This window comes from Anthonomus grandis, chromosome 19 (genome assembly GCF_022605725.1).
Source record: "Anthonomus grandis grandis chromosome 19, icAntGran1.3, whole genome shotgun sequence".
NCBI lineage: Eukaryota > Metazoa > Arthropoda > Insecta > Coleoptera > Curculionidae > Anthonomus > Anthonomus grandis.
This window is the reverse complement of record NC_065564.1, coordinates 6,471,084-6,497,182: the sequence shown is the minus strand read 5'-3', so window position 1 is coordinate 6,497,182 and position 26,099 is coordinate 6,471,084. Positions and strand designations below refer to the sequence as shown.

General features: G+C 33.5%; 2 protein-coding genes and 1 long non-coding RNA gene across 10 annotated transcripts in view; 2 read left to right on the top strand and 1 right to left on the bottom strand.

The window, feature by feature from the left end:
• The window catches only part of LOC126747161 (ankyrin repeat domain-containing protein 54-like), a 5,326-nt gene extending 2,268 nt beyond the window's left edge, over window positions 1-3,058 (bottom strand). Inside the window, exon 1 of the mRNA XM_050455664.1 lies at window positions 2,390-3,058. Coding sequence (XP_050311621.1) covers window positions 2,390-2,959 — 570 coding nt within the window. The 5' untranslated portion in view covers window positions 2,960-3,058. The remainder of the gene's footprint in view (window positions 1-2,389) is intronic.
• LOC126747157 (vacuolar protein sorting-associated protein 8 homolog) lies at window positions 3,040-26,099 on the top strand. 2 transcript variants are annotated; one of them, XM_050455658.1, is made up of 17 exons: window positions 3,040-3,302; window positions 3,473-3,661; window positions 4,112-4,308; window positions 4,362-4,680; window positions 4,740-4,903; window positions 7,920-8,020; window positions 8,083-8,313; window positions 8,372-8,440; window positions 8,857-9,019; window positions 9,083-9,282; window positions 9,345-9,489; window positions 12,098-12,283; window positions 12,338-12,473; window positions 17,609-18,289; window positions 19,673-19,846; window positions 19,901-20,102; window positions 25,209-26,099. In XM_050455658.1, the coding sequence occupies exons 1-17, from the start codon at window positions 3,237-3,239 to the stop codon at window positions 25,517-25,519; spliced, it is 3,534 nt and encodes a 1,177-aa protein (XP_050311615.1). In that variant the 5' UTR covers window positions 3,040-3,236; the 3' UTR covers window positions 25,520-26,099. The 2 variants fall into 2 exon arrangements, with proteins under 2 accessions (XP_050311615.1, XP_050311616.1); XM_050455659.1 differs by lacking the exons at window positions 3,040-3,302; window positions 3,473-3,661 and having other exon boundaries at window positions 4,163-4,308; window positions 4,362-4,524; window positions 4,580-4,680.
• Window positions 20,110-25,202, top strand: LOC126747162 (uncharacterized). 7 transcript variants are annotated; one of them, XR_007664116.1, is made up of 4 exons: window positions 20,110-21,549; window positions 21,903-22,818; window positions 23,876-24,254; window positions 24,610-25,202. It is a non-coding gene; the product is annotated as an uncharacterized LOC126747162 (long non-coding RNA). The 7 variants fall into 7 exon arrangements; XR_007664117.1 differs by lacking the exon at window positions 24,610-25,202 and having other exon boundaries at window positions 20,110-21,080; window positions 21,434-21,549; window positions 23,876-24,405; XR_007664113.1 differs by lacking the exon at window positions 23,876-24,254 and having other exon boundaries at window positions 24,584-25,202.

The following is a 26,099-nucleotide window of genomic DNA, read 5'->3' as shown; positions in this document are numbered from 1 at the left end:
TGTACAAAATTACTTGGAGCACATTTCAGTCTTTGAATCAAGTTTCTATCAGTAATAGCAAAAAAGTTATGCAAAATTTTGAAATTAATCACAAATGTAAATGTGGCAAAAATCACAAATTTCACTTTTTGTCAAAAACAGCACATTTTTTCGACTTTTTTGTAGTAATAGAAAATGTACAAAATTACTTGGAGCACATTTCAGTCTTTGAATCAAGTTTCTATCTGTAATAGGAAAAAAGTTATGCAAAATTTTGAAATTAATCTGAAATGTGAAAATGGCTTAAATCACAAATTTTACTTTTTCTCAAAAACCACTGATTTTTTCGATTTTTTTGTAGTAATAGAAGATGTACTAAATTACTTGGAGCACATTTCAGTCTTTGAATCAAGTTTCTATCTGTAATAGGAAAAAAGTTATGCAAAATTTTGAAATTAATCAGGAATGTGAATATGGAAAAAATCAGAAATTTCACTTTTTCTCAAAAACCGCTGATTTTTTCGATTTTTTTGTAGTAATAGAAAATGTACTAAATTACTTGGAGCACATTTCAGTCTTTGAATCAAGTTTCTATCTAGAATAGCAAAAAAGTTATGCAAAATTTTGAAATTAATCAGGAATGTGAATATGGTAAAAATCACAAATTTCACTTTTTCTCAAAAACCGCTGATTTTTTCGATTTTTTTGTAGTAATAGAAAATGTACAAAATTACTTGGAGCACATTTCAGTCTTTGAATCAAGTTTCTATCAGTAATAGCAAAAAAGTTATGCAAAATTTTGAAATTAATCAGGAATGTGAATATGGAAAAAATCACAAATTTTACTTTTTCTCAAAAACCGCTGATTTTTTCGATTTTTTTGTAGTAATAGAAAATGTACTAAATTACTTGGAGCACATTTCAGTCTTTGAATGAAGTTTCTATCAGTAATAGCAAAAAAGTTATGCAAAATTTTGAAATTAATCAGGAATGTGAATATGGAAAAAATCACAAATTTTACTTTTTCTCAAAAACCGCTGATTTTTTCGATTTTTTTGTAGTAATAGAAAATGTACAAAATTACTTGGAGCACATTTCAGTCTTTGAATCAAGTTTCTATCAGTAATAGCAAAAAAGTTATGCAAAATTTTGAAATTAATCACAAATGTAAATGTGGCAAAAATCACAAATTTCACTTTTTGTCAAAAACAGCACATTTTTTCGACTTTTTTGTAGTAATAGAAAATGTACAAAATTACTTGGAGCACATTTCAGTCTTTGAATCAAGTTTCTATCTGTAATAGGAAAAAAGTTATGCAAAATTTTGAAATTAATCTGAAATGTGAAAATGGCTTAAATCACAAATTTTACTTTTTCTCAAAAACCACTGATTTTTTCGATTTTTTTGTAGTAATAGAAGATGTACTAAATTACTTGGAGCACATTTCAGTCTTTGAATCAAGTTTCTATCTGTAATAGGAAAAAAGTTATGCAAAATTTTGAAATTAATCAGGAATGTGAATATGGAAAAAATCAGAAATTTCACTTTTTCTCAAAAACCGCTGATTTTTTCGATTTTTTTGTAGTAATAGAAAATGTACTAAATTACTTGGAGCACATTTCAGTCTTTGAATCAAGTTTCTATCTGTAATAGCAAAAAAGTTATGCAAAATTTTGAAATTAATCACAAATGTAAATGTGGCAAAAATCACAAATTTCACTTTTTGTCAAAAACAGCAAATTTTTTCGACTTTTTTGTAGTAATAGAAAATGTACAAAATTACTTGGAGCACATTTCAGTCTTTGAATCAAGTTTCTATCTGTAATAGGAAAAAAGTTATGCAAAATTTTAAAATTAATCTGAAATGTGAAAATGGCAAAAATCACAAATTTGACGTTTTCTCAAAAACCGTTGATTTTTTCGATTTTTTTATAGTAATAGAAAATATACTAAATTACTTGGAGCACATTTCAGTCTTTGAATCAAGTTTCTATCTGTAATAGCAAAAAAGTTATGCAACATTTTGAAATTAATCAAAAATGTAAATGTGGCAAAAATCACAAATTTCACTTTTTCTCAAAAACCACAGATTTTTTCGACTTTTTCATAGGAATAGAAAATGTACTGAATTACTTGGAACACAATTCAGTCTTTGAAACAAGTCTCTATCTGCTATAGCAAAAAAGTTATCTCAAAATTTGGAATCCATCCGAGATGTAATTACAAATTATACTTTTTCTCAAAAACCTTTTATTTCTCAGATTTTTTGTCACCTACATAAAATATACTATATCTCCTAGTCCACATTCCAGTTCTTAAATCAAGCATCTACCTCTAATAATAAGGAAGTTATCAATAACATTAACATATGCATATTAAATTACTAACAAAAATACATATTTTCCTCACCTGTTGCAACTCCTCTCTCAACTTAACCATCTCGATAGACCCATCCCTCCACCCCTTCCTCAAAATCTGCAGTTTACTTGAAGCCAGCTGCAACGGATTCCTGCCGTGCAAATCCAAACAGCTCACATCTGCCTTGGCATTAATAAGCATCGAAATAATGGGCAAATTATGCACACAGGCAGCCAAATGCAACGGAGTGTTCTGGATCATGTCCCTCTTATTGGGATCAGCCCCATAATGCAACAAAAGTTTCACAATCTCCGAGTACCCCTTGCTCACAGCCACATGTAAGGCGCTACGCCTTTCGTTGTCCATGCTATTGGGACTGACCCCCTGGTCGAGCATACGTTTCACTTCGTTCGTATTGTTAAGACTTACGGCCCTAACTAGTCGGAATTCCTGCTTAATGGGGTCCAAGTATAAAGACTTGCGTTTGGACAGCACTATTTTCGTTATGGTTTTCAAAGGGGGCTCGCCCCCGATGCGTTTTTTTGTTCTGAATTCCAGCTGGAGTTGTTTGTGCCTTTTGTCTTTTAAGACGTCCTTTATTTCGCTATCGCTATGAGACATCCTGGATAATTAATGAATGAATATTCTTGTGTTTATTAGTTCAGTGTTGTTTTCTTTTACAAATTGAAAATGAATAAGAACGGAACTGTCAAAACTGACAGAATTGTCAAAGCAACTGTCAGATGTCATGGTGACAGTGACATATCAACAAAAATAAAAAATTAGAAAATACTCCCACAAAAAAAAAAATCAGTTTTTTAAGTATTTTATCAACAAATTCCCCATTTCCTTATTAAAAGTGTAAATGCCGGACTAAAGGCATTAGTCTTAGGGCAACATGACTTCGGAAAGCGACGAGTACCCCGTGGAGGACTCCGACGAGTCCCTGCTGGACTTCAAAGAGGTTTGTTTATCCAATAATTATTAATTAAACAAACATTTTCCCTTAATCTAATCATGCACCATTGACACGCCATAAACCGCCACATCCTAGTCCCAATTCACCATCAATACTATGCCTTGACATGTTTTATTATGTCTCAAATCATCAAAGTTAAGGGCGCCCCATTTTAGATAAATGATTTGGAGTTTGACATTCCCGAGGTGGCCCCGCCCACCTTGGAGAAGGTCCTGTGGGATATGGAGTCCGAGGGAAGTGACACCACCTCCCTGCACTCCTTTCAGAGCATGGCCTCCAAGTTTCGGTCCATGTTATCCCATAGCGTCTTGCCCGGGATAACTACACAAATCTCTTCGGCAATGGTAAGTGTATATAATTTAAATATAAAATTAGAGTCAAGTGCTTTAAAGTGTTGCTTAAAATTGGGTTTTTTTTGAGTCTTTGGGTTGCCTCAGAGGGGTTTTAATAACAAGAGGGCTTTGTGAAGTTAGGCCATTGATTATAAAGTTAAAATTCAAGGGAGTATTATGGAAGTTGTGTGTCATCTTTATGCTAAAGTTGCTTTAGACTTTAAGGTGCAAATTGGTTTTTAAATCAACTTTCTATCTGTACTAGTCAAGAAGTTATCTAGATAAGAAAATGCTATGAATCACAAATTTAATTTTTCCTCAAAAACTAATGATTTCTCAGCTTTTTCTATGATAACGCAAAACATGCTATATAAATTGACACACATCTCAGCTTTTAAATTAAGCCTCTATCTTTAATAGCAAATAAGTAATCCTGCGTGTACAAATAAAAAAAACTTCCAGAACAGAGTAAAAGCTGGCCTCCCCACTGTAATTTCAAACAGTCTTAAATATGTGGCAGTGGGCACATCCCATGGCTACATACTCTGCTTTGACTGTGACCAAAACTTATGCTGGTGCTACCACGACGTAAATCTGGTAGACCAGGGCGCCATTTCCGCCGCAGCCTTTAACCTGGAAAGCACCCGACTACTTATAGGGTAAATCGAGCCCCTCTTGCACCAACTCCCTCTTAATTAAACACCCTGTTTAGGTACGAGCGGGGCTACATTGCCATGCTTGATTGCAAAACCGGAGACTCCATCAGGAGAATGCCGGACGCTCATGCACCCCAAACCGCAGTCCTACACTTAAGGTTCACCTTCTTAAGCAATTTGGCCTTATGTGGGGACAGTTCGGGCTGCGTCTTTTCGATGGTGTTCAATAAGAAGTTTGGGGTGCGCGGCTGGGACTCAAAGTGTCTATTTTCAGGGGCCAGGGGCGAGGTCTGCGTGTTCGAGCCCCTGGTGCAAGGGCACGATATTAATTTTTTAAGTAGGCATGTTCTGGTGGCCATGGCCACCCTTTCTAAGGTAATAAGAGTTCTGCAGGGGTGGCAATTGAGCGGTTAAGAAGGGTTTTTTAATTGTAGATAATAGTGATATCAGTGAGGCCTCGCCTGAAGGTTTATTTTAATCAGCAATTGCCGAAGATCTCCACTTCTTTGCCGCTGGTTTCTTGGCAGTTGGTCTCTATTGGGAAAACTTTTCAGCCTGTGCTGGCGTGGGCTAGGGGCAACTATTTACATTATGCTAGGTAAGTACTATGCACTTTTCTTAACAGTTTTTGAATTAAGGTTCTAGGTGTAATAGTAAAAAAGTTATGTTGGAATATGCCAATTGACCTTTTTTTCAGAAAGCTTAGGTTTTTTCGATTTTTTTGCAGCAAGAATAAAGGTAGTGCTTTACTTGGAGCACAGGTCAGTTTTTGAATCAAGTTTCTATCTGCAGTAGCAAAAAAGTTATGCCAATTTTTGAAATTAATTGAAAACGTAAAAATGGCAAAAAACACAAATTTGGCTTTTTCTCAAAAACCTTTGGTTTTTTCGATTTTTTTGTAGTGATAAAAAAGATACTGCTTTACTTGGAGCACATTCCAGTTTTTGAATCAAGTTTCTATCTGCAGTAGCAAAAAAGTTATGCCAATTTTTGAAATTAATTGAAAACGTAAAAATGGCAAAAAACACAAATTTGGCTTTTTCTCAAAACCTTTGGTTTTTTCGATTTTTTTGTAGTGATAAAAAAGATACTGCTTTACTTGGAGCACATTCCAGTTTTTGAATCAAGTTTCTATCTGCAGTAGCAAAAAAGTTACGTCAATTTTTGAAAATAATTGAAAACATAAAAATGGCAAAAAACCCAAATTTGACTTTTTCTCAAAAACCTTTGGTTTCTTCGATTTTTTTGTAGTAATAAAAAAAGTAGTGCTTTACTTGGAGCACATTTCAGTTTTTGAATCAAGTTTCTATCTGCAGTAGCAAAAAAGTTATGCCAATTTTTGAAATTAATTGAAAATATGTAAATGGCAAAAAACACAAATTTGGCTTTTTCTCAAAAACCTCTGGTTTTTTCAATTTTTTTGTAGTGATAAAAAAGATTCTGCTTTACTTGGAGCACATTCCAGTTTTTGAATCAAGTTTCTATCTGCAGTAGCAAAAAAGTTATGCCAATTTTTGAAATTAATTGAAAACGTAAAAATGGCAAAAAATACAAATTTGGCTTTTTCTCAAAAACCTTTGGTTTTTTCGATTTTTTTGTAGTAATAAAAAAAGTAGTGCTTTACTTGGAGCACATTTCAGTTTTTGAATCAAGTTTCTATCTGCAGTAGTAAAAAAGTTATATCAATTTTTGAAAATAATTGAGAACGTAAAAATGGCAAAAAATACAAATTTGACTTTTTCTCAAAAACCTTTGGTTTTTTCGATTTTTTTGTAGTGATAAAAAAGATACTGCTTTACTTGGAGCACATTCCAGTTTTTGAATCAAGTTTCTATCTGCAGTAGCAAAAAAGTTATGCCAATTTTTGAAATTAATTGAAAACGTAAAAATGGCAAAAAACACAAATTTGGCTTTTTCCCAAAAACCTTTGGTTTTTTCGATTTTTTTGTAGTGATAAAAAAGATACTGCTTTACTTGGAGCACATTCCAGTTTTTGAATCAAGTTTCTATCTGCAGTAGCAAAAAAGTTACGTCAATTTTTGAAAATAATTGAAAACGTAAAAATGGCAAAAAACACAAATTTGACTGTTTCTCAAAAACCTTTGATTTCTTCGATTTTTTTGTAGTAATAAAAAAAGTAGTGCTTTACTTGGAGCACATTTCAGTTTTTGAATCAAGTTTCTATCTGCAGTAGTAAAAAAGTTATGCCAATTTTTGAGAATAATTGGAAACATAAAAATTGCAAAAAACACAAACTTGACTTTTATTCAAAAACCATTGATTTTTTCGATGTTTTTCTAGTAATACAAAAGGTCGTGCTTTACTTGGAGCATATTTCAGTTTTTGAATCAAGTTTCTATCTGCAGTAGCAAAAAAGTTATGCCATTTTTTGAAATTAATTGAAAACGTAAAAATGGCAAAAAACACAAACTTGACTTTTTCTCAAAAACCTTTGGTTTTTTCAATTTTTTTGTAGTGATAAAAAAGATACTGCTTTACTTGGAGCACATTCCAGTTTTTGAATCAAGTTTCTATCTGCAGTAGCAAAAAAGTTATGCCAATTTTTGAAATTAATTGAAAACGTAAAAATGGCAAAAAATACAAATTTGGCTTTTTCCCATAAACCTTTGGTTTTTTCGATTTTTTTGTAGTGATAAAAGATACTGCTTTACTTGGAGCACATTCCAGTTTTTGAATCAAGTTTCTATCTGCAGTAGCAAAAAAGTTACGTCAATTTTTGAAAATAATTGAAAACGTAGAAATGGCAAAATACACAAATTTGACTGTTTCTCAAAAACCTTTGATTTCTTCGATTTTTTTGTAGTAATAAAAAAAGTAGTGCTTTACTTGGAGCACATTTCAGTTTTTGAATCAAGTTTCTATCTGCAGTAGTAAAAAAGTTATATCAATTTTTGAAAATAATTGAGAACGTAAAAATGGCAAAAAATACAAATTTGACTTTTTCTCAAAAACCTTTGGTTTTTTCGATTTTTTTGTAGTAATAAAAAAAGTAGTGCTTTAGTTGGAGCACATCTCAGTTTTTGAATCAAGTTTGTATCTGCAGTAGCAAAAAAGTTATGCCATTTTTTGAAATTAATTGAAAATATGTAAATGGCAAAAAACACAAATTTGGCTTTTTCTCAAAAACCTTTGGTTTTTTCAATTTTTTTGTAGTGATAAAAAAGATACTGCTTTACTTGGAGCACATTCCAGTTTTTGAATCAAGTTTCTATCTGCAGTAGCAAAAAAGTTATGCCAATTTTTGAAATTAATTGAAAACGTAAAAATGGCAAAAAATACAAATTTGACTTTTTCTCAAAAACCTTTGGTTTCTTCGATTTTTTTGTAGTAATAAAAAAAGTAGTGCTTTACTAGGAGCAAATTTTATTTTTTCATTCATGTTTGTATCTGTAATCTGCAAAAAAAATATCCGAAATGTTGGAATTAGTCCGATATAAAAATCGTAATAAGCACAAATTTGCTTTTTTCTCAGATACCTTTGGCTTTTCCAATTTTTTTGTAGTAACATAAAAGGTACTGTATCGTTCGGGGCATATTTCAGTTTCAAAAAAGTTATCCCAAATCTTGAGATTCTCTTTTAACCTCTCTTGCAGGCTAATAACAAATTTCAGCACCAACAGCAACAACCGCATCCGACTGATGCCGTTACGTAACGTCCAACTCTCCTACACCCTCACCGCCTTACACTGGATAGGTAGGCCACTCATTCACCTGAAAAACCCCCCCTCTCAATTCTCACCCTCCAACCCCTTGTAGGTACAAGACATCTAGCCCTGTTGGACACCAGCGAGAACTTGCACCTGGTGGAGGTGCGCACGCAGCGGGAACTCGAGCTACTGGAGCTCTCGGGCGCAGGTCTCGTTTACGGCTCCGCCCACTTCAAGGCGTTGGCCGTGGGGGGCGGGGTCAGCGAGGCGTTTGCGCTTGCGGGCGAACGCGCCTGCTACAACAGCCTGAGCAGCCGTGGTACGCAGGTGCTGGTTCTCGGTAAATGTCAGTCAAGTTGTCATTTGTGTCATAGTTGTCATTCGAATGTCCATTACAGGTACCAAGGCTGTACATTTGGTGAAGCTTCGTAGTTGGCCTGAGCGGATTTTGTTCTTGAGCGAGCAAGGTGAGACTTATTTTAAAAACTTTTGTCCTCTTTTGGGGCTTTATAGAGGGTTAATAAGGGCTCTTTGGTGCAAGATCTTATTTCGATCTGTTCAGTTGCTGGGAAGTTATGGGCGGTCCAATTTGTTCTGCATTGTCATAGGAAATTTTACAATTGGTTTTCATGTGCCTGTAAAGCAAACATGTCAATTGCTTCATAGAAAAAATGATGTACAGCTGTCAAGAGGTTTGACAGCTATAGCCTGTTAAACTTGCCACTTTTGACATAACATAACTCTCTCTCTCTCTCTCTCTCTCTCTCTCTCTACTTTGGTAGTAATTTACCTACATAATTAATGGTAGTAATTACATACATTACAACATAAACAATTATTGAAATCTGCCTGAAGTGGTTACATCTTAAATGGTTTTTCTTAGGCAGGTGGTCCGAGGCACTAAATCTGGCGTCCGAGGAGGGCCTAAACAAGGAGGCCTTCACCCTGGAGCTCCTCTCCAGATATCTGGACAGTTTGAACCAAAATACCGTGGACAAGGACAGCCTTATGGCCGCAGTGAATTGTTGCGTCCGTTTGAATAAAATGTAACTAAAAACCACCCTGGAAAACCTCATTCCTGGTTTAAAAAAAAAAACCTCAATTTCCAGAGATATTTTATGTAATGACCTCCTGGAAGCGGTTAACATGGACCAATACAACTTAGACTGGTACTACACCCTCTTAACTGATCACATATGCAACGGTAGCTTAAAGTCCTTATCTCCATTGGTTTCGCAAATGTTGGTTACCCATTTGGAGTCCCGGGACCCCCAGTTGCTGGAGAGTTGCTTGCTAAACCTGGAAATCGGTAAAACACATTTCATAATCGGGGAATTCGGGGATTTTCACGTTTTTCCTCTTATTTTCCAGACTGTTTGGACTTGCATCAAGTGTTAAAAGCTTGCAAGAAGCTGAAACTTTACAACGCCTGGATCCACATCACCACGAAAACATTGGGGGACTACGCGTCTCCTTTGACCGAGTTCTTGGGCGAGCTTACTCCGGATAATAACAGGTGATTTTTACGTTTAACAGGTTACATTTGATAGTTTTTCAGCCAGGGGTTTATCTGTAGTAGTAAATGTGTTATCATCTATATTTGGTAAAAATTATGAAGTGGGATTTTTCTTAAAAACCGTTGATTTTTTCGATTTTTTTATAGTATCAGAAAATGTACTGTTTCAATTGGAGCACATTTTAGTTTTTGAATCGACTATCTATCTATAGTAGCAAAAAAATTATGAAAACCGTTGATTTTTTCGATTTTTTTGTAGTAATAGAAAATGTACTGTTTTACTTGGAGCACATTTTAGTTTTTGAATCAACTTTCTATCTGTAGTAGCAAAAAAGTTATCCCAAATTTTGGAATTAATCAGAACTGTGAAAATGGCAAAAATCACAAATTTGACTTTTTCTCAAAAACCGTTGATTTTTTCGATTTTTTTGTAGTAATAGAAAATGTACTGTTTTACTTGGAGCACATTTTAGTTTTTGAATCAACTATCTATCTATAATAGCAAAAAAGTTATCCCAAGTTTTGGAATTAATCAGAACTGTGAAAATGGCAAAAATCAGAAATTCGACTTTTTCTCAAAAACCGTAGATTTTTTCGATTTTTTTTGTAGTAAGAGAAAATGTACTATTTTACTTGGAGCATATTTTAGTTTTTGAATCAACTATCTATCTATAATAGCAAAAAAGTTATCCCAAGTTTTGGAATTAATCAGAACTGTGAAAATGGCAAAAATCACAAATTTGACTTTTTCTCAAAAACCGTTGATTTTTTCGATTTTTTTGTAGTAATAGAAAATGTACTGTTTTACTTGGAGCACATTTTAGTTTTTGAATCAACTATCTATCTATAGTAGCAAAAAAGTTATCCCAAATTTTGGAATTAATCAGAACTGTGAAAATGGCAAAAATCACAAATTTGACTTTTTCTCAAAAACCGTTGATTTTTTCGATTTTTTTGTAGTAATAGAAAATGTACTGTTTTACTTGGAGCACATTTTAGTTTTTGAATCAACTATCTATCTATAATAGCAAAAAAGTTATCCCAAGTTTTGGAATTAATCAGAACTGTGAAAATGGCAAAAATCACAAATTTGACTTTTTCTCAAAAACCGTTGATTTTTTCGATTTTTTTGTAGTAATAGAAAATGTACTGTTTTACTTGGAGCACATTTTAGTTTTTGAATCAACTATTTATCTATAATAGCAAAAAAGTTATCCCAAGTTTTGGAATTAATCAGAACTGTGAAAATGGCAAAAATCACAAATTTGACTTTTTCTCAAAAACCGTTGATTTTTTCGATTTTTTTGTAGTAATAGAAAATGTACTGTTTTACTTGGAGCACATTTTAGTTTTTGAATCAACTATCTATCTATAGTAGCAAAAAAGTTATCCCAAATTTTGGAATTAATCAGAACTGTGAAAATGGCAAAAATCACAAATTTGACTTTTTCTCAAAAACCGTAGATTTTTTCGATTTTTTTGTAGTCATAGAAAATGAACTGTTTCACTTGGAGCACATTTTAGTTTTTGAATCAACCATCTATCTGTAATAGCAAAAAAGTTATCCCAAATTTTGGAATTAATCAGAACTGCAAAAATGGCAAAAATCACAAATTTGACTTTTTCTCAAAAACCGTTGATTTTTTCGATTTTTTGTAGGAATAGAAAATGTACTGTTATATTTGGAGCATATTTTAGTCTTTGAATCAACTATATATCTGTAATAGCAAAAAAGTTATCCCAAATTTTGGAATTCACTGAAAATTAAAAAATGGCAAAAATCACAAATTTGGTGTTTTCTTAAAAACCGTTGATTTTTTCGTTTTTTTTTGTAGTAACAAAAAATGTACTGATTCACTTGGAGCATATTTTATTTTTTGAATCAACTTTTTATCTCTAATAGTAACAAAGTTATTCAAAAATTTGAAATTAATCAGAAATGTGAAAGTAGCAAAAATTACAAATCCAACTTTTTCTCAAAAAACCTTCGATTACTTTACTCAGATTTTTTTATACTAACCTAAAACGTCCTATAGAACTTGGTGCACATCTCGATCCTTTATTATTCAACTCTATCCGAGATAGCAAAAGATTTATGTATTTATCCTCAGTTATTTCCCCCCTATTGTTTTCAATATTTGTTGCTGATACGTACCAGGTGGTCACACTTGCCAAACTACAACAATATGCTAATTTATTCGCACTTCTGTATACCGATGAAAATCGTCTAATATCGAATTTAAAAAGTATGCATTAAATCACCGCTTAAAATTAAACTCTTTAAAACAACAAATCATTGGAAACTGGGCAACAAAAACATAAAAAAAGACGTTGAAGATAACGTCAACATCCATTTATCTAAAAATCATCTTCCTAATGTCGAGCAAGCAAAGAATCTTGGTATTATAAAATAATTGATATTTATTAAGCGATGCTTTGATTTTATCACTCTTTGGTTATGCTGATACTGTTTATAGCAAGTCTTTACCATAAAATATCAAGAGAATGATATCGAAAAAACACATAATAGCTGCATAAGGTTTTACTTTAACAAAAATTATAGACATCACATTACACCGCACTTAAATAAAGCAAATATCCTCAACAGGTTGGGCAACACGTTGCTCGTCTACGTATCGTCCTGCCTGGCCGGTTTGGGGTATCCCACGGGACAAATCCCGGAAAGGGACGTGCCCAGGGTGAAGTACGACGTGCTCAGATGCCTGGAAACCGTTCATTCGATTAAAGGGACTCCTGGAGAGGGTAGCTATCCCTATTTAAGAGCCCTGCTTAGGTAAAACCTCCTGAATTTTATTGTTTTCGTCATTTCGGTCGAATTCCATTTCAGATATAATACCAGAGAGTGCCTGAACGTGGTCGAATTGGCCTTCACCGAGGCGGAATTCTCCGGGGAAATGGGCCTGCTACAGAGACAAAGACTGATTAGTATCCTAATGCAGATCGTCGTGCCTCCCGAATTCACCGTAAGTCCCACTAAACTCTCTTTCTATCATATACGAAAATTCATTAACGACTTAACCATATCCGAGTGGTTTATAAAATGCGCAGACAAAAGAGTCAGTATGTTACAGGGACAGGAAACGACAAACTTAATCTTAACTTGGTTGATAAACTTGGAATTAATCAGAACTGTGAAAATGGCAAAAATCAGAAATTCGACTTTTTCCGAAAAACCGTTGATTTTTTCGATTTTTTTGTATTAATAGAAAATGTACTGTTTCACTTGGAGCACATTTTAGTTTTTAAATCAAGTTTCTATCTGTAATAGCAAAAAAGTTATCCAAACTTTTGGAATTAATCAGAACTGTGAACATGGCAAAAATCAGAAATTTGGCCTTTTTTCAAAAACCGTTGATTTTTTTGATTTTATTGTAGTAATTGAAAATGTACTGTTTTACTTGGAGCATATTTTAGTTTTTGAACCAACCATCTATCTGTAATAGCAAAAAAGTTATCCAAAATTTTGGAATTAATTTGAACTGTGAAAATGGCAAACATCATAAATTTGACTTTCTCAAAAACCGTAGATTTTTTTGATTTTATTGTAGTAATTGAAAATGTACTGTTTCACTTGGAGCATATTTTAGTCTTTGAATCAACCATCTATCTGTAATAGCAAAAAAGTTATCCAAAATTTTGGAATTAATCAGAACTGTGAAAATGGCAAAAATCAGAAATTCGGCCTTTTTTCAAAAACCGTTGATTTTTTTGATTTTTTTGTAGTAATTGAAAATGTACTGTTTTACTTGGAGCATATTTTAGTTTTTGAATCAACCATCTATCTGTAATAGCAAAAAAGTTATGCAAAATTTTGGAATTAATCAGAACTGTGAAAATGGCAAAAATCATAAATTTGACGTTTTCTCAAAAACCGTTGATTTTTGCGATTTTTTTGTAGTAATAGAAAATGTACTGTTTCACTTGGAGCACATTTTAGTTTTTGAATCAATCATCTATCTGTAATAGCAAAAAAGTTATGCAAAATTTTGGAATTAATCAGAACTGTGAAAATGGCAAAAATCATAAATTTGACGTTTTGTCAAAAACCGTTGATTTTTGCGATTTTTTTGTGATAATAGAAAATGTACTGTTTCACTTGGAGCACATTTTAGTTTTTGAATCAATCATCTATCTGTAATAACAAAAAAGTTATGCAAACTTTTGGAATTAATCAGAACTGTGAAAATGGCAAAAATCATAAATTTGACGTTTTCTCAAAAACCGTTGATTTTTTTGATTTTTTTGTAGTAATTGAAAATGTACTGTTTTACTTGGAGCATATTTTAGTTTTTGAATCAACCATCTATCTGTAATAGCAAAAAAGTTATCAAAAATTTTGGAATTAATCAGAACTGTGAAAATATCAAAAATCATAAATTTGACTTTTTCTCAAAAACCGTAGATTTTTTCGATTTTTTTGTAATAATAGATTATGTACTGTTTCACTTGGAGCATATTTTAGTCTTTGAAACAACCATCTATCTGTAATAGCAAAAAAGTTATCCAAAATTTTGGAATTAATCAGAACTGTGAAAATGGCAAAAATCAGAAATTCGGCCTTTTTTCAAAAACCGTTGTTTTTTTTGATTTTTTTGTAGTAATAGAAAATGTACTGTTTCACTTGGAGCATATTTTAGTCTTTGAATCAAGTTTCTATCTGTAATAGCAAAAAAGTTATCCAAAATTTTGGAATTAATCAGAACTGTGAACATGGCAAAAATCAGAAATTTGGCCTTTTTTCAAAAACCGTTGATTTTTTTTTTTTTTTGTAGTAATTGAAAATGTACTGTTTTACTTGGAGCATATTTTAGTTTTTGAATCAACCATCTATCTGTAATAGCGAAAAAGTTATCAAAAATTTTGGAATTAATCAGAACTGTGAAAATATCAAAAATCATAAATTTGACTTTTTCTCAAAAACCGTAGATTTTTTCGATTTTTTTGTAATAATAGATTATGTACTGTTTCACTTGGAGCATATTTTAGTCTTTGAATCAACCATCTATCTGTAATAGCAAAAAAGTTATCCAAAATTTTGGAATTAATCAGAACTGTGAAAATGGCAAAAATCAGAAATTCGGCCTTTTTTCAAAAACCGTTGATTTTTTTGATTTTTTTGTAGTAATTGAAAATGCACTGTTTCATTTAGAGCATATTTTAGTCTTTGAATCAAGTTTCTGTCTGTAATAGCAAAAAAGTTATCCAAAATTTTGGAATTAATCAGAACTGTGAACATGGCAAAAATCAGAAATTTGGCCTTTTTTCAAAAACCGTTGATTTTTTTGATTTTTTTGTAGTAATTGAAAATGTACTGTTTTACTTGGAGCATATTTTAGTTTTTGAATCAACCATCTATCTGTAATAGCAAAAAAGTTATGCAAAATTTTGGAATTAATCAGAACTGTGAAAATGGCAAAAATCATAAATTTGACTTTTTCTCAAAAACCGTTGATTACTGCGATTTTTTTTGTAGTAATAGAAAATGTACTGTTTCACTTGGATCATATTTTACTCTTTGAATCAAGTTTCTATCTATAATAGAAAAAAAGTTATGCAAAATTTTGGAATTAATCAGAACTGTGAAAACGGCAAAAATCATAAATTTGACTTTTTCTCTAAAGCCGTTGATTTTTTAGATTTTTTTGTAGTAATAGAAAATGTACTGTTTCACTTGGAGCACATTTTAGTTTTTGAATCAATCATCTATCTGTAATAGCAAAAAAGTTATGCAAAATTTTGGAATTAATCAGAACGGTGAAAATGGCAAAAATCATAAATTTGACTTTTTCTCAAAAACCGTTGATTTCTGCGATTTTTTTTGTAGTAATAGAAAATGTACTGTTTCACTTGGAGCATATTTTACTCTTTGAATCAAGTTTCTATCTATAATAGAAAAAAAGTTATGCAAAATTTTGGAATTAATCAGAACTGTGAAAACGGCAAAAATCATAAATTTGACTTTTTCTCTAAAGCCGTTGATTTTTTAGATTTTTTTGTAGTAATAGAAAATGTACTGTTTCACTTGGAGCACATTTTAGTTTTTGAATCAACCATCTATCTGTAATAGCAAAAAAGTTATGCAAAATTTTGGAATTAATAATAGAAAAATTGTAAATTCCCATGTTAATACATTCATAATAAACAAAGGTGGTGTTCTATTTTTTATTAGAATGCTATGCGGAAATAAAATCAAGGTTTTAACATTTTTTTTTTGAAAATCTAGATTTTCTAGGCATCAGGAAAAAACGAAGAAATTTTTTTTTCAAAATAAACCGGTTATAATAACTCAATACCCCCAAAGATACCAGATATGCTAAAAATAAAAAGTTTTTATTTAAAATTCTTTGTACTTGACTTATTTTAATGTTAAATTCAAACGTAATGCCGTTTGTGAAGGAGGATCGAGAGCAGCTAGATCCGGTTAGTGGCAGGGCTAATGCTTAGTGGGGAAGATACGGATGTGCTTCAAAAAGTATATAAGGCCGTTAAGCTCTTAGTGAAAAATCTCATAAAAATTCCAGGGTTTCAAGCCCAATTCTTTGGACAAAATTCCCAGTTAAAGAGGCAAAAATGGCATTTTGAGAAAAACCTCTTAACAGTTTTTCCTAATTTTCTCTAAAGCTACTAGGAATATGGACAATCTTCTTTTAGCACTGGAATCCTTATCAAAAATAGAGGAATTCATGTAGAATAACGTTTAGTCGTAAAACTCAAAATAAAGAAGTTATAGAAGATTTTTTAAAAATTAAACATTTTTAGGCAAAAAATAAAAAAATATATTTTTGAAAAATTTCTTTTTCTTAAAAATTTTTTTTCATTTTGGAAATTAATATGTTGGCCAAAAAGTTATAAAAAAGTCTGATAAAACTTTTTTTAAAAATGTACCAGAAAAAAATTACATCCAATTTTCCCAAAAGGTGTAAGGGAAAATGTTCATAATTTTGGTTTTTATTTTTTTTCTGAAAAACTATTGGTTGGAGAAAAAACTTGTTGAGACAAAAGTTGTTTGGAATGTCAATGCGCATCGAATGGAATAAAAAAATAATTTTTAAGTTCAATAGTTTTCGAAAAAATTGGGAAAAACGTCATAACACTTTTTCCTCATTTTTTCAAAAACTATTGGGAATATGGAAAATTTTCTTTTTGCATTGTATTCCTAATTAAAAATCGAACAAATGATAAAGAATAACATTTAGTTGTAAACCTCAAAAACAGAAGTTATAGAGGATTTTTGAAAAGTTCGAGAGTTTTTAGGTGAAAAATTTGAAAAAAAAATTTTTGTAATTTAATTTTTTTTATATATATAAATTGATTCATTGTTCAAAAAGCTTTAAAAAAGTCTTATAAAGCTTTTTTAAAAAATGTACCAGAAAAAAGTTATACCCAATTTTCCCAAAAAAGTCTCTTCCCAAAAATTGTAAGGGGTACCTATGGGAAAATGTTCTTAATTTTGGTTTTTGTTTTTTTTCTAAAAAACTATTGGCTGCAGAAAAAACTTGTTGAGACAAAAGTTGTTTGGAACGTCAATGCGCATCAGACGCAGTAAAAAAATATTTTTTAAGTTCAATAGTTTTCGAGAAAATTGGGAAAAACCTCTTAGGAGTTTTTCCTCATTTTCTCGAAAACTATTGGTAATATGGAAAATTTTCTTTTTGCATTGTATTCCTAATCAAAAATCGAACAAATGATAAAGAATAACATTTAGTCGTAAACCTCAAAATAAAGAAGTTATCGAGGATTTTTGAAAAATTGAAAAAATTTTCGGTGAAATATTAAAAAAAAAATAAATTTGAGAAATTTTAATTTTTTTTTATAAATTGATTAATCGGTCAAAAAGGCTGAAAAAAGTCTTATAAAAGATTTTTGAAAAACGAACCAGAAAAAAGTTATGCCCAATTTTCCCAAAAAAAATTTTCCTCAGAAAATCCAAGGGATTCCCATGGAGAGTTGCTTATAATTTATTGGCCATTTGTATATTGTTGAGTACTGTCATTTGGTATACTCGGTTATATTTCAAACACAAGGCTACTTGGTACGCACTTCTCTTCTCCACTAAACTGTCACTCTGACAGAAATTTGACGTGTCACTTCTCCACAGGACAGTCAGATAATCAACTTGGCGTGTTTCGTGTCCCGTCTGGTGCTCAACGACAGCGTGACGATCGACACGGCCATGCTGAACCACGTGGTCGACTGTCTGACAACTTTGACAGATGTCAACTTATCGGGGCGTGACCATCGCGAGAAGGAGCAGGCGTGGCTCGACTTACTGCAAGCGGACAAGCTGCGTCACTTCGACACCGGTCAGCTGTTAGAGATGGCGCTGCGCGCGCAGTGTTTCAAGGTGGCCGAGTTGCTGTACGAGTGGCGGAAGAGTTACGCGAACATTCTCGACTGTTACTTGAACGATCCCGTGCGTTCGGGGGACGTTTTCAATTATATCGTGACGTACGTCGACGTGCCGGAAAGGGAGATCCGGGGGCAGTTTTTCAAACGTTTTCCCGCCCTGGTCAGGATCAATTGCGCCAAAAGTTGCGATATCGTTGCGGAACATTACGCGGATGATTTGGAGGAGTTGACCGGGATCCTGGGCGAGGATGCGGATTTGCGGTTCGGGTTTTTGAGGGAGATGGTCAGTGGGGAAGTGCGGTTGCCCGACAGTGTTGCCGAGTTGTTCCTGGATCAGCTCTGCCTGAGGGAGCCTGGGAGGGTGTGCGAGTTTGTTGCTGCGAGGGTGTTTGAGGGCGAGAGGGCGCTGCAGACTACCAGGAAGTATGGGGTGAGTAAAAGTGTTATAGAGTAGTAATAGGAAAATGTCGTGGATTACTTGGAGCACATCTCAGTGTTTGAATCAGCCTTGTATCTGCTGTAGCAAAAAAGTTATTTGTGATTCCAAAAAAGTTAGGCAAAAATCACAAATGTCTTTTTCTCTAAAAGAAACGCTGCTTTTTTGAATTTTTTTGTAGTAATTGAAAATTTACTCTATGGCTCGGTGCATATTTCAGTCTTTGAATCAAGTTTCTATCTGCAATAGCAAAAAAGTTATCCCAAATTTTGGAATTATTTAGACATCTAAAAATTACACAAGTCACAAATTTGACTTTTTCTCAAAAGCCATTGAATTTATCGATTTTTTTGTAGTAATAGAAAATGTACTCTTCTACTTGGAGCACATTTCAGTTTTTAAATCAAGTTTTTATCTGCAATAGTAAAAAAGTTATCTTAAATTTTGAAATTAACTAGAAATGTAAAAATGGCATAAATCACAAATTTGACTGTTTCTCAAAAACCGTTGAGTTTCTCGATTTTTTCGTAGTTATAGAAAATCTACTGTTTCACTTGGAGCACATTTTAGTCTTTAAATCAAGTTTGTATCTGCTATAGAAAAAAAGTTATCCCAAATTTTGGAATTAATTGAAAATGCGAAAATGACAAAAATTATAAATTTGACTTTTTCTCAAACACCGTTCATGTTTTCGATTTTTTTTTAGTAACAGTAAATATACTCCATTACATGGAGCACATTTCAGTTTTTGAATTAACTTTCTATCTATGATAGCAAAGAAGTTATCCCTAATTTGGAAATTAATCTGAAATGTGAAAATGGCAAAAATTCGAAATTCGACTTTTTCTCAAAAACCGTTGATTTTCTCGATTTTTTCGTAGTTATAGAAAATGTGCTGTTTCACTTGGAGCACATTTCAGTCTTTGAATCAAGTTTCTATCTGCAACAGCAAAAAAGTTATCCTAAATTTTGGAATTAATTAAAAACGTAAAAATGGTGAACAATACAAATTTCACTTTATCTCAAAAACCGTTGATATTTTCGAATTTTTCTGTAGTAACATAAAACGTACATCTTTACTCGTTGCATATTTCACATTTTGAATCAAGTGTCTATCTGTAATAGGGACAAAGTTATTCAAAATTTTGAAAATAATTTGAACTGTAACAATGGCAAAAATCACATACTTAATTTTTACTCAAAAACCAATGATTTTTTCAATTTTTTCGTAGTAATAAAAACGATCGTGCTCTACTTGGAGCATATTTTGGTCTTTAAATCAACCTTCTATCTCTAACAGAGACAAAGTTATCCCACATTTTGAAATGAATCTAAAACACAAAAATAGCGAAAATCATAACGAACTAAACCCCTTAGATCCACCAAGCCACCGCTCTACTGCTCGAACAACGGGGCCAATGGGGCGAAGCCCTGGCCCTCCTCATCAGCCAGGACCTGATAGACGAGGCGGTCGCCCTGTGTATCAGAGGGGCGGAGCACTTGGACCCCGAGGGGGCGCAACGTTTGTGGATCTCCTTACTGCAAAGCAAGGTGCCGTTAAACCATTAAAACCCCCCCTAAATTTTTTCACGCTTAACTTTACAGCGCAACGTGAAGACCACCTCGGTGAGGCAGCTGCTCCACGCGGCTGCGCCCCACGTGCCCCCCGATCAACTCTTGGACCTGATGTCGAACGCGAATTACGGCGACGTGAAGAATTTGCTTAGGGGCATTTTGAGCGATTACGAGCACGATATTGACCTGTTGAGTGCCGCCATGAAGGTTCTGGATAAGGATTTGCACCGCGGTGAGTAGGAAAATGTTTATTTTTGATGATTTAGGCCCTTAAGTTAGCAGTAAAAGTTCTGTTTGTTTGAAAAATTGACGACGTTTCGGACGTTCATGTTGGGCTTCTTCGGGGTTAAAACAGGGGTTTATTGGCATCATTTTTTTGCAGCAGCATAGCGGGCTTTCCTGAGGATTAATTTAAGGTAAAAAACGTTGGTGTATCTGCAACATTTACTGAGATAACCCCATTTTAAAACTTTCGAAAAGCGAATAACTTTTAAAGTATTTGAGGCATTGGAGGGAATTTTACTGTAAAATTTAAAGCGTTTCATGAAGAATAATTCTATGTATGATAGTCTTTTGTAGCACAACAACTTTTTGAGTTACAGAGTGTTTTCTTAGGCAAAGACCTAAAAAAACAAAAATTCGCCCCTTTATAGGCATTTTTGGTGATAACTTAAAAACCATTCAACATATTTTCATAATTTTTTCGCAGTAATATAAAGGGCTTTCTGAGGATGGATTTAAGGTAAAAAACGTTGTTGTAGCTCAAAAACTCACCCAGTTCTGGCTGAGTCTGTTCAAGTCTCTTTTTTAACAGAAATTTTCAACTTTGAGGCTGTATAACTTTAAAACTGTTTGAGGTATTTGAGGGAGATTTACACTCAAATTTAGCGAGTTTCTCGAGCAACAATTCTATGTATTTAAGTCTTTTGTAGCACAAAAACTTTCTTAGTTACAGAGTGTTTTATTAGACAAGGTCCTAAAAAAACAACAATTTTCCCCTTAATAGGCATTTTTGGTGATAACTTAAAAACCACTCAACATATTTTCACAATTCTTTCGCAGTAGTATAAAGGGCTTCCTGAGGATGGATTTAAGGTGAAAACCGTTGTTGTAGCTCAAAAACTCACCCAGTTCTGGTTGAGTCTGTTCAAGTCTCTTTTTTATCGGAAATTTTCAACTTTGAGGCTGTATAACATAAAAACTGTTTGAGGTATTTGAGGGAGTTTTACACTCAAATTTAGCGAGTTTCTCGAGCAACAATTCTATGTATTAAAGTCTTTTGTAGCACAAACACTTTCTTAGTTACAGAGTGTTTTATTAGACAAGGTCCTAAAAAAACAACAATTTGCCCCCTAATAGGCATTTTTGGTGATAACTTAAAAACCACTCAGCATATTTTCATAATTCTTTCTCAGTAGTATAAAGGGCTTTCTGAGGATGGATCTAAGGTAAAAAACGTTGTTGTAGCTCAAAAACTCGCCCAGTTCGGGTTGAGTCTGTTTAAGTCTCTTTTTTATCGGAAATTTTCAACTTTGAGGCTGTATACCTTTAAAACTGTTTGAGGTATTTGAGGGAGTTTTACACTCAAATTTAGCGAGTTTCTCGAGCAACAATTCAATGTATTTAAGTCTTTTGTAGCACAAAAAGTTTCTTAGTTACAGAGTGTTTTATTAGACAAGGTCCTAAAAAAACAACAATTTACCCCCTAATAGGCATTTTTGGTGATAACTTAAAAACCACTCAGCATATTTTCATAATTCTTTCGCAGTAGTATAAAGGGCTTCCTGAGGATGGATTTAAGGTGAAAACCGTTGTTGTAGCTCAAAAACTTACCCAGTTCGGGTTGAGTCTGTTCAAGTCTCTTTTTTATCGGAAATTTTCAACTTTGAGGCTGTATAACATAAAAACTGTTTAAGGTATTTGAGAGAGTTTTACACTCAAATTTAGCGAGTTTCTCGAGCAACAATTCAATGTATTAAAGTCTTTTGTAGCACAAAAACTTTCTTAGTTACAGAGTGTTTTATTAGACAAGGTCCTAAAAAAACAAAAATTTGCTCCCTAATAGGCATTTTTGGTGATAACTTAAAAACCACTCAACATATTTTCATAATTCTTTCGCAGTAGTATAAAGGGCTTCCTGAGGATGGATTTAAGGTGAAAACCGTTGTTGTAGCTCAAAAACTCACCCAGTTCTGGTTGAGTCTGTTCAAGTCTCTTTTTTATCGGAAATTTTCAACTTTGAGGCTGTATAACTTCAAAACTCTTTGAGGTATTTAAGAAAGTCTTACACTGAAATTTAGAGAGCTTCTCGATCAATAATTTCATGTATTATAGATTTTTGTAGCACATAAACTTCTTGAGTTACAGAGTGTTTTATTAGACAAGGTCCTAAAAAACAAAAATTTGCTCCCTAATAGGCATTTTTGGTGATAACTTAAAAACCACTCAACATATTTTCATAATTCTTTCGCAGTAGTATAAAGGGCTTCCTGAGGATGGATTTAAGGTGAAAACCGTTGTTGTAGCTCAAAAACTCACCCAGTTCTGGTTGAGTCTGTTCAAGTCTCTTTTTTATCGGAAATTTTCAACTTTGAGGCTGTATAACTTCAAAACTCTTTGAGGTATTTAAGAAAGTCTTACACTGAAATTTAGAGAGCTTCTCGATCAATAATTTCATGTATTATAGATTTTTGTAGCACATAAACTTCTTGAGTTACAGAGTGTTTTATTAGACAAGGTCCTAAAAAAACAAACATTTGCCCCCTAATAGGCATTTTTGGTGATAACTTAAAAACCACTCAACATATTTTCATAATTCTTTCGCAGTAGTATAAAGGGCTTCCTGAGGATGGATTTAAGGTGAAAACCGTTGTTGTAGCTCAAAAACTCACCCAGTTCTGGTTGAGTCTGTTCAAGTCTCTTTTTTATCGGAAATTTTCAACTTTGAGGTTGTATAACTTCAAAACTCTTTGAGGTATTTAAGAAAGTCTTACACTGAAATTTAGAGAGCTTCTCGATCAATAATTTCATGTATTATAGATTTTTGTAGCACATAAACTTCTTGAGTTACAGAGTGTTTTATTAGACAAGGTCCTAAAAAACAAAAATTTGCTCCCTAATAGGCATTTTTGGTGATAACTTAAAAACCACTCAACATATTTTCATAATTCTTTCGCAGTAGTATAAAGGGCTTCCTGAGGATGGATTTAAGGTGAAAACCGTTGTTGTAGCTCAAAAACTCACCCAGTTCTGGTTGAGTCTGTTCAAGTCTCTTTTTTATCGGAAATTTTCAACTTTGAGGCTGTATAACTTCAAAACTCTTTGAGGTATTTAAGAAAGTCTTACACTGAAATTTAGAGAGCTTCTCGATCAATAATTTCATGTATTATAGATTTTTGTAGCACATAAACTTCTTGAGTTACAGAGTGTTTTATTAGACAAGGTCCTAAAAAAACAAACATTTGCCCCCTAATAGGCATTTTTGGTGATAACTTAAAAACCACTCAACATATTTTCATAATTCTTTCGCAGTAGTATAAAGGGCTTCCTGAGGATGGATTTAAGGTGAAAACCGTTGTTGTAGCTCAAAAACTCACCCAGTTCTGGTTGAGTCTGTTCAAGTCTCTTTTTTATCGGAAATTTTCAACTTTGAGGTTGTATAACTTCAAAACTCTTTGAGGTATTTAAGAAAGTCTTACACTGAAATTTAGAGAGCTTCTCGATCAATAATTTCATGTATTATAGATTTTTGTAGCACATAAACTTCTTGAGTTACAGAGTGTTTTATTAGACAAGGTCCTAAAAAAACAAAAATTTGCTCCCTAATAGGCATTTTTGGTGATAACTTAAAAACCACTCAACATATTTTCATAATTCTTTCGCAGTAGTATAAAGGGTTCCTGAGGATGGATTTAAGGTGAAAACCGTTGTTGTAGCTCAAAAACTTACCCAGTTCTGGTTGAGTCTGTTCAAGTCTCTTTTTTATCGGAAATTTTCAACTTTGAGGCTGTATAACTTCAAAACTCTTTGAGGTATTTAAGAAAGTCTTACACTGAAATTTAGAGAGCTTCTCGATCAATAATTTCATGTATTATAGATTTTTGTAGCACATAAACTTCTTGAGTTACAGAGTGTTTTATTAGACAAGGTCCTAAAAAAACAAACATTTGCCCCCTAATAGGCATTTTTGGTGATAACTTAAAAACCACTCAGCATATTTTCATAATTCTTTCGCAGTAGTATAAAGGGCTTTCTGAGGATGGATTTAAGGTGAAAACCGTTGTTGTAGCTCAAAAACTCACCCAGTTCTGGTTGAGTCTGTTCAAGTCTCTTTTTTATCGGAAATTTTCAACTTTGAGGCTGTATAACATAAAAACTGTTTGAGGTATTTGAGAGAGTTTTACACTCAAATTTAGCGAGTTTCTCGAGCAACAATTCTATGTATTAAAGTCTTTTATAGCACAAAAACTTTCTTAGTTACAGAGTGTTTTATTAGACAAGGTCCTAAAAAAGCAAACAAATTTTTTCTTAACAGCCATTTTTACGAGTAACTGAAAAACTACTTAACATATTTTCATAATTCTTTCGCAGTAGCATAAACGGATTCCTGAGGATGGATTTAAGGTATAAAACGTTGCCATAGCACAAAAACTTACCCCTTTTTGGGTAAACCTGTTCAAGTATCTTTTTTTCTCGGAAATTTTCAACTTTGAGGCTGTATAACTTTAAAACTGTTTGAGGTATTTGAGGGAGATTTACACTCAAATTTAGCGAGTTTCTCGAGCAACAATTCTATGTATTTAAGTCTTTCGTAGCATAAAAACTTTTTGAGTTATATAGACGTTCTAAAATAGACTCAAGAAAAAATCTTAAGAGGTAATTATGAGGATAACTAAAAAACTATTTAACATATTTTCATAATTCTTTTACACTAGCATAATAGCTTTCTTGAGGGTCGATTTAAGGTACGAAAGGCTCCTCTAGCTTAAAAACTTCTTGAGTTATAAGCAGTTACATCAAACAAAGTCGTAAAACCGAATTTGCATCCCATAACGGGCATTTTTGAGTATAATTCAAAAACCACTCCACGTATTTTGATAATTCTTTCACAGTACCTTAAAGGGCTTCCTGAAGAAGGATTTAAGGTGCGAAACGTTGCTCTAGTCCAAAATCTTTCCAAGATAACGCCCTTCTGGTCCAACCAAACTTTTCCGCGGCATCACACAATCAGTTTCGGTCCTGAAGAAGACACACGCCAAAAGTCCAGAACGTCGTGAATTTTTCAAGAAACAACCAGAACGTAAAAGCGAACCGTAAAACCGTGTACCTACCTGCGCAGAGCTGGCGAAAACGCTTCAGCGTCACGGCAGGGGCGTGGCGGTGCGCCGTCTGCTGTGCGACCTCTGTCAAAAAACGTTCGCGCATCGCAAAGAGGTGGAGGGCGGCGAGGTGTGCGCGTGGGCGTGCGGACACTCGTTCCACGCGCACTGTCTCTGCGCGTCGGAGTTCGAGGGGGCGTGTCCCGTCTGTCGGAGACCCGGCAAACAGCTGACGAGGGTGACGAAAAGGGCGCAGCAGGCTCCTCTGGGGCACGCCAGCAGGGGCAGGAGCGGGCTCCAGCTCAGGCCGGACCTGGAGGGTCACTTTTAAGCAGTTTATCTAGTCTCGTTTTTGTTGATTTATTTCTAGAGTGAAAGAGAGTTTGTTTTTTTTGCGTTTGGGTGTATTGGGCGGGTGCGGTCCTGGTGTTTCAATTTTAAGGCCCAAAGGTAGAAAATGTACTTCAACTTGAATATTTTAAGGGTAAAACGACGTTTCTGATGTCAAAAGCGTCCTCAGTCAATCCCACTTGCCCCCTATGATTCACTTTACCCTAGTTATATTTAAATAAACAAGCTGTGTTATTAGATTAGATATTAACGATGAAACCAGTTTTTATTTATGCATATTATAGAAATCAATCATTTTTGAAAACAATTCCTTACTGGAAGTCAGTGTGGGGTGGGTGGGGGGGTAAAGGTAGGGTTAATGAAAAACGGGTTTTTTGCAGATAAGTTATAAAGAAAAGACACCATCCTCAGGTCGCACCCCCCCACGCCCTTATGCCCTCCCCAGTGTTCATTTCAACTGATTCGGTATCAATGGCTAAAATCAACCATTATCGTTAAATTGTGATATTTATATTTTTATTGTTTGTACAAAAGGAAAACCATTAAACACGTTAAAAGAA

Excerpts from the sequence above, each read along its gene's own strand:
- LOC126747157 (XM_050455658.1), top strand. The coding sequence starts at position 3,237 with ATGACTTCGGAAAGCGACGAGTACCCCGTGGAGGACTCCGACGAGTCC. Across the intron at positions 8,441-8,856 it reads TTTGTTCTTGAGCGAGCAAG|GCAGGTGGTCCGAGGCACTA; the intron begins GTGAGACTTATT and ends GGTTTTTCTTAG. Across the intron at positions 12,474-17,608 it reads TCGTGCCTCCCGAATTCACC|GACAGTCAGATAATCAACTT; the intron begins GTAAGTCCCACT and ends ACTTCTCCACAG.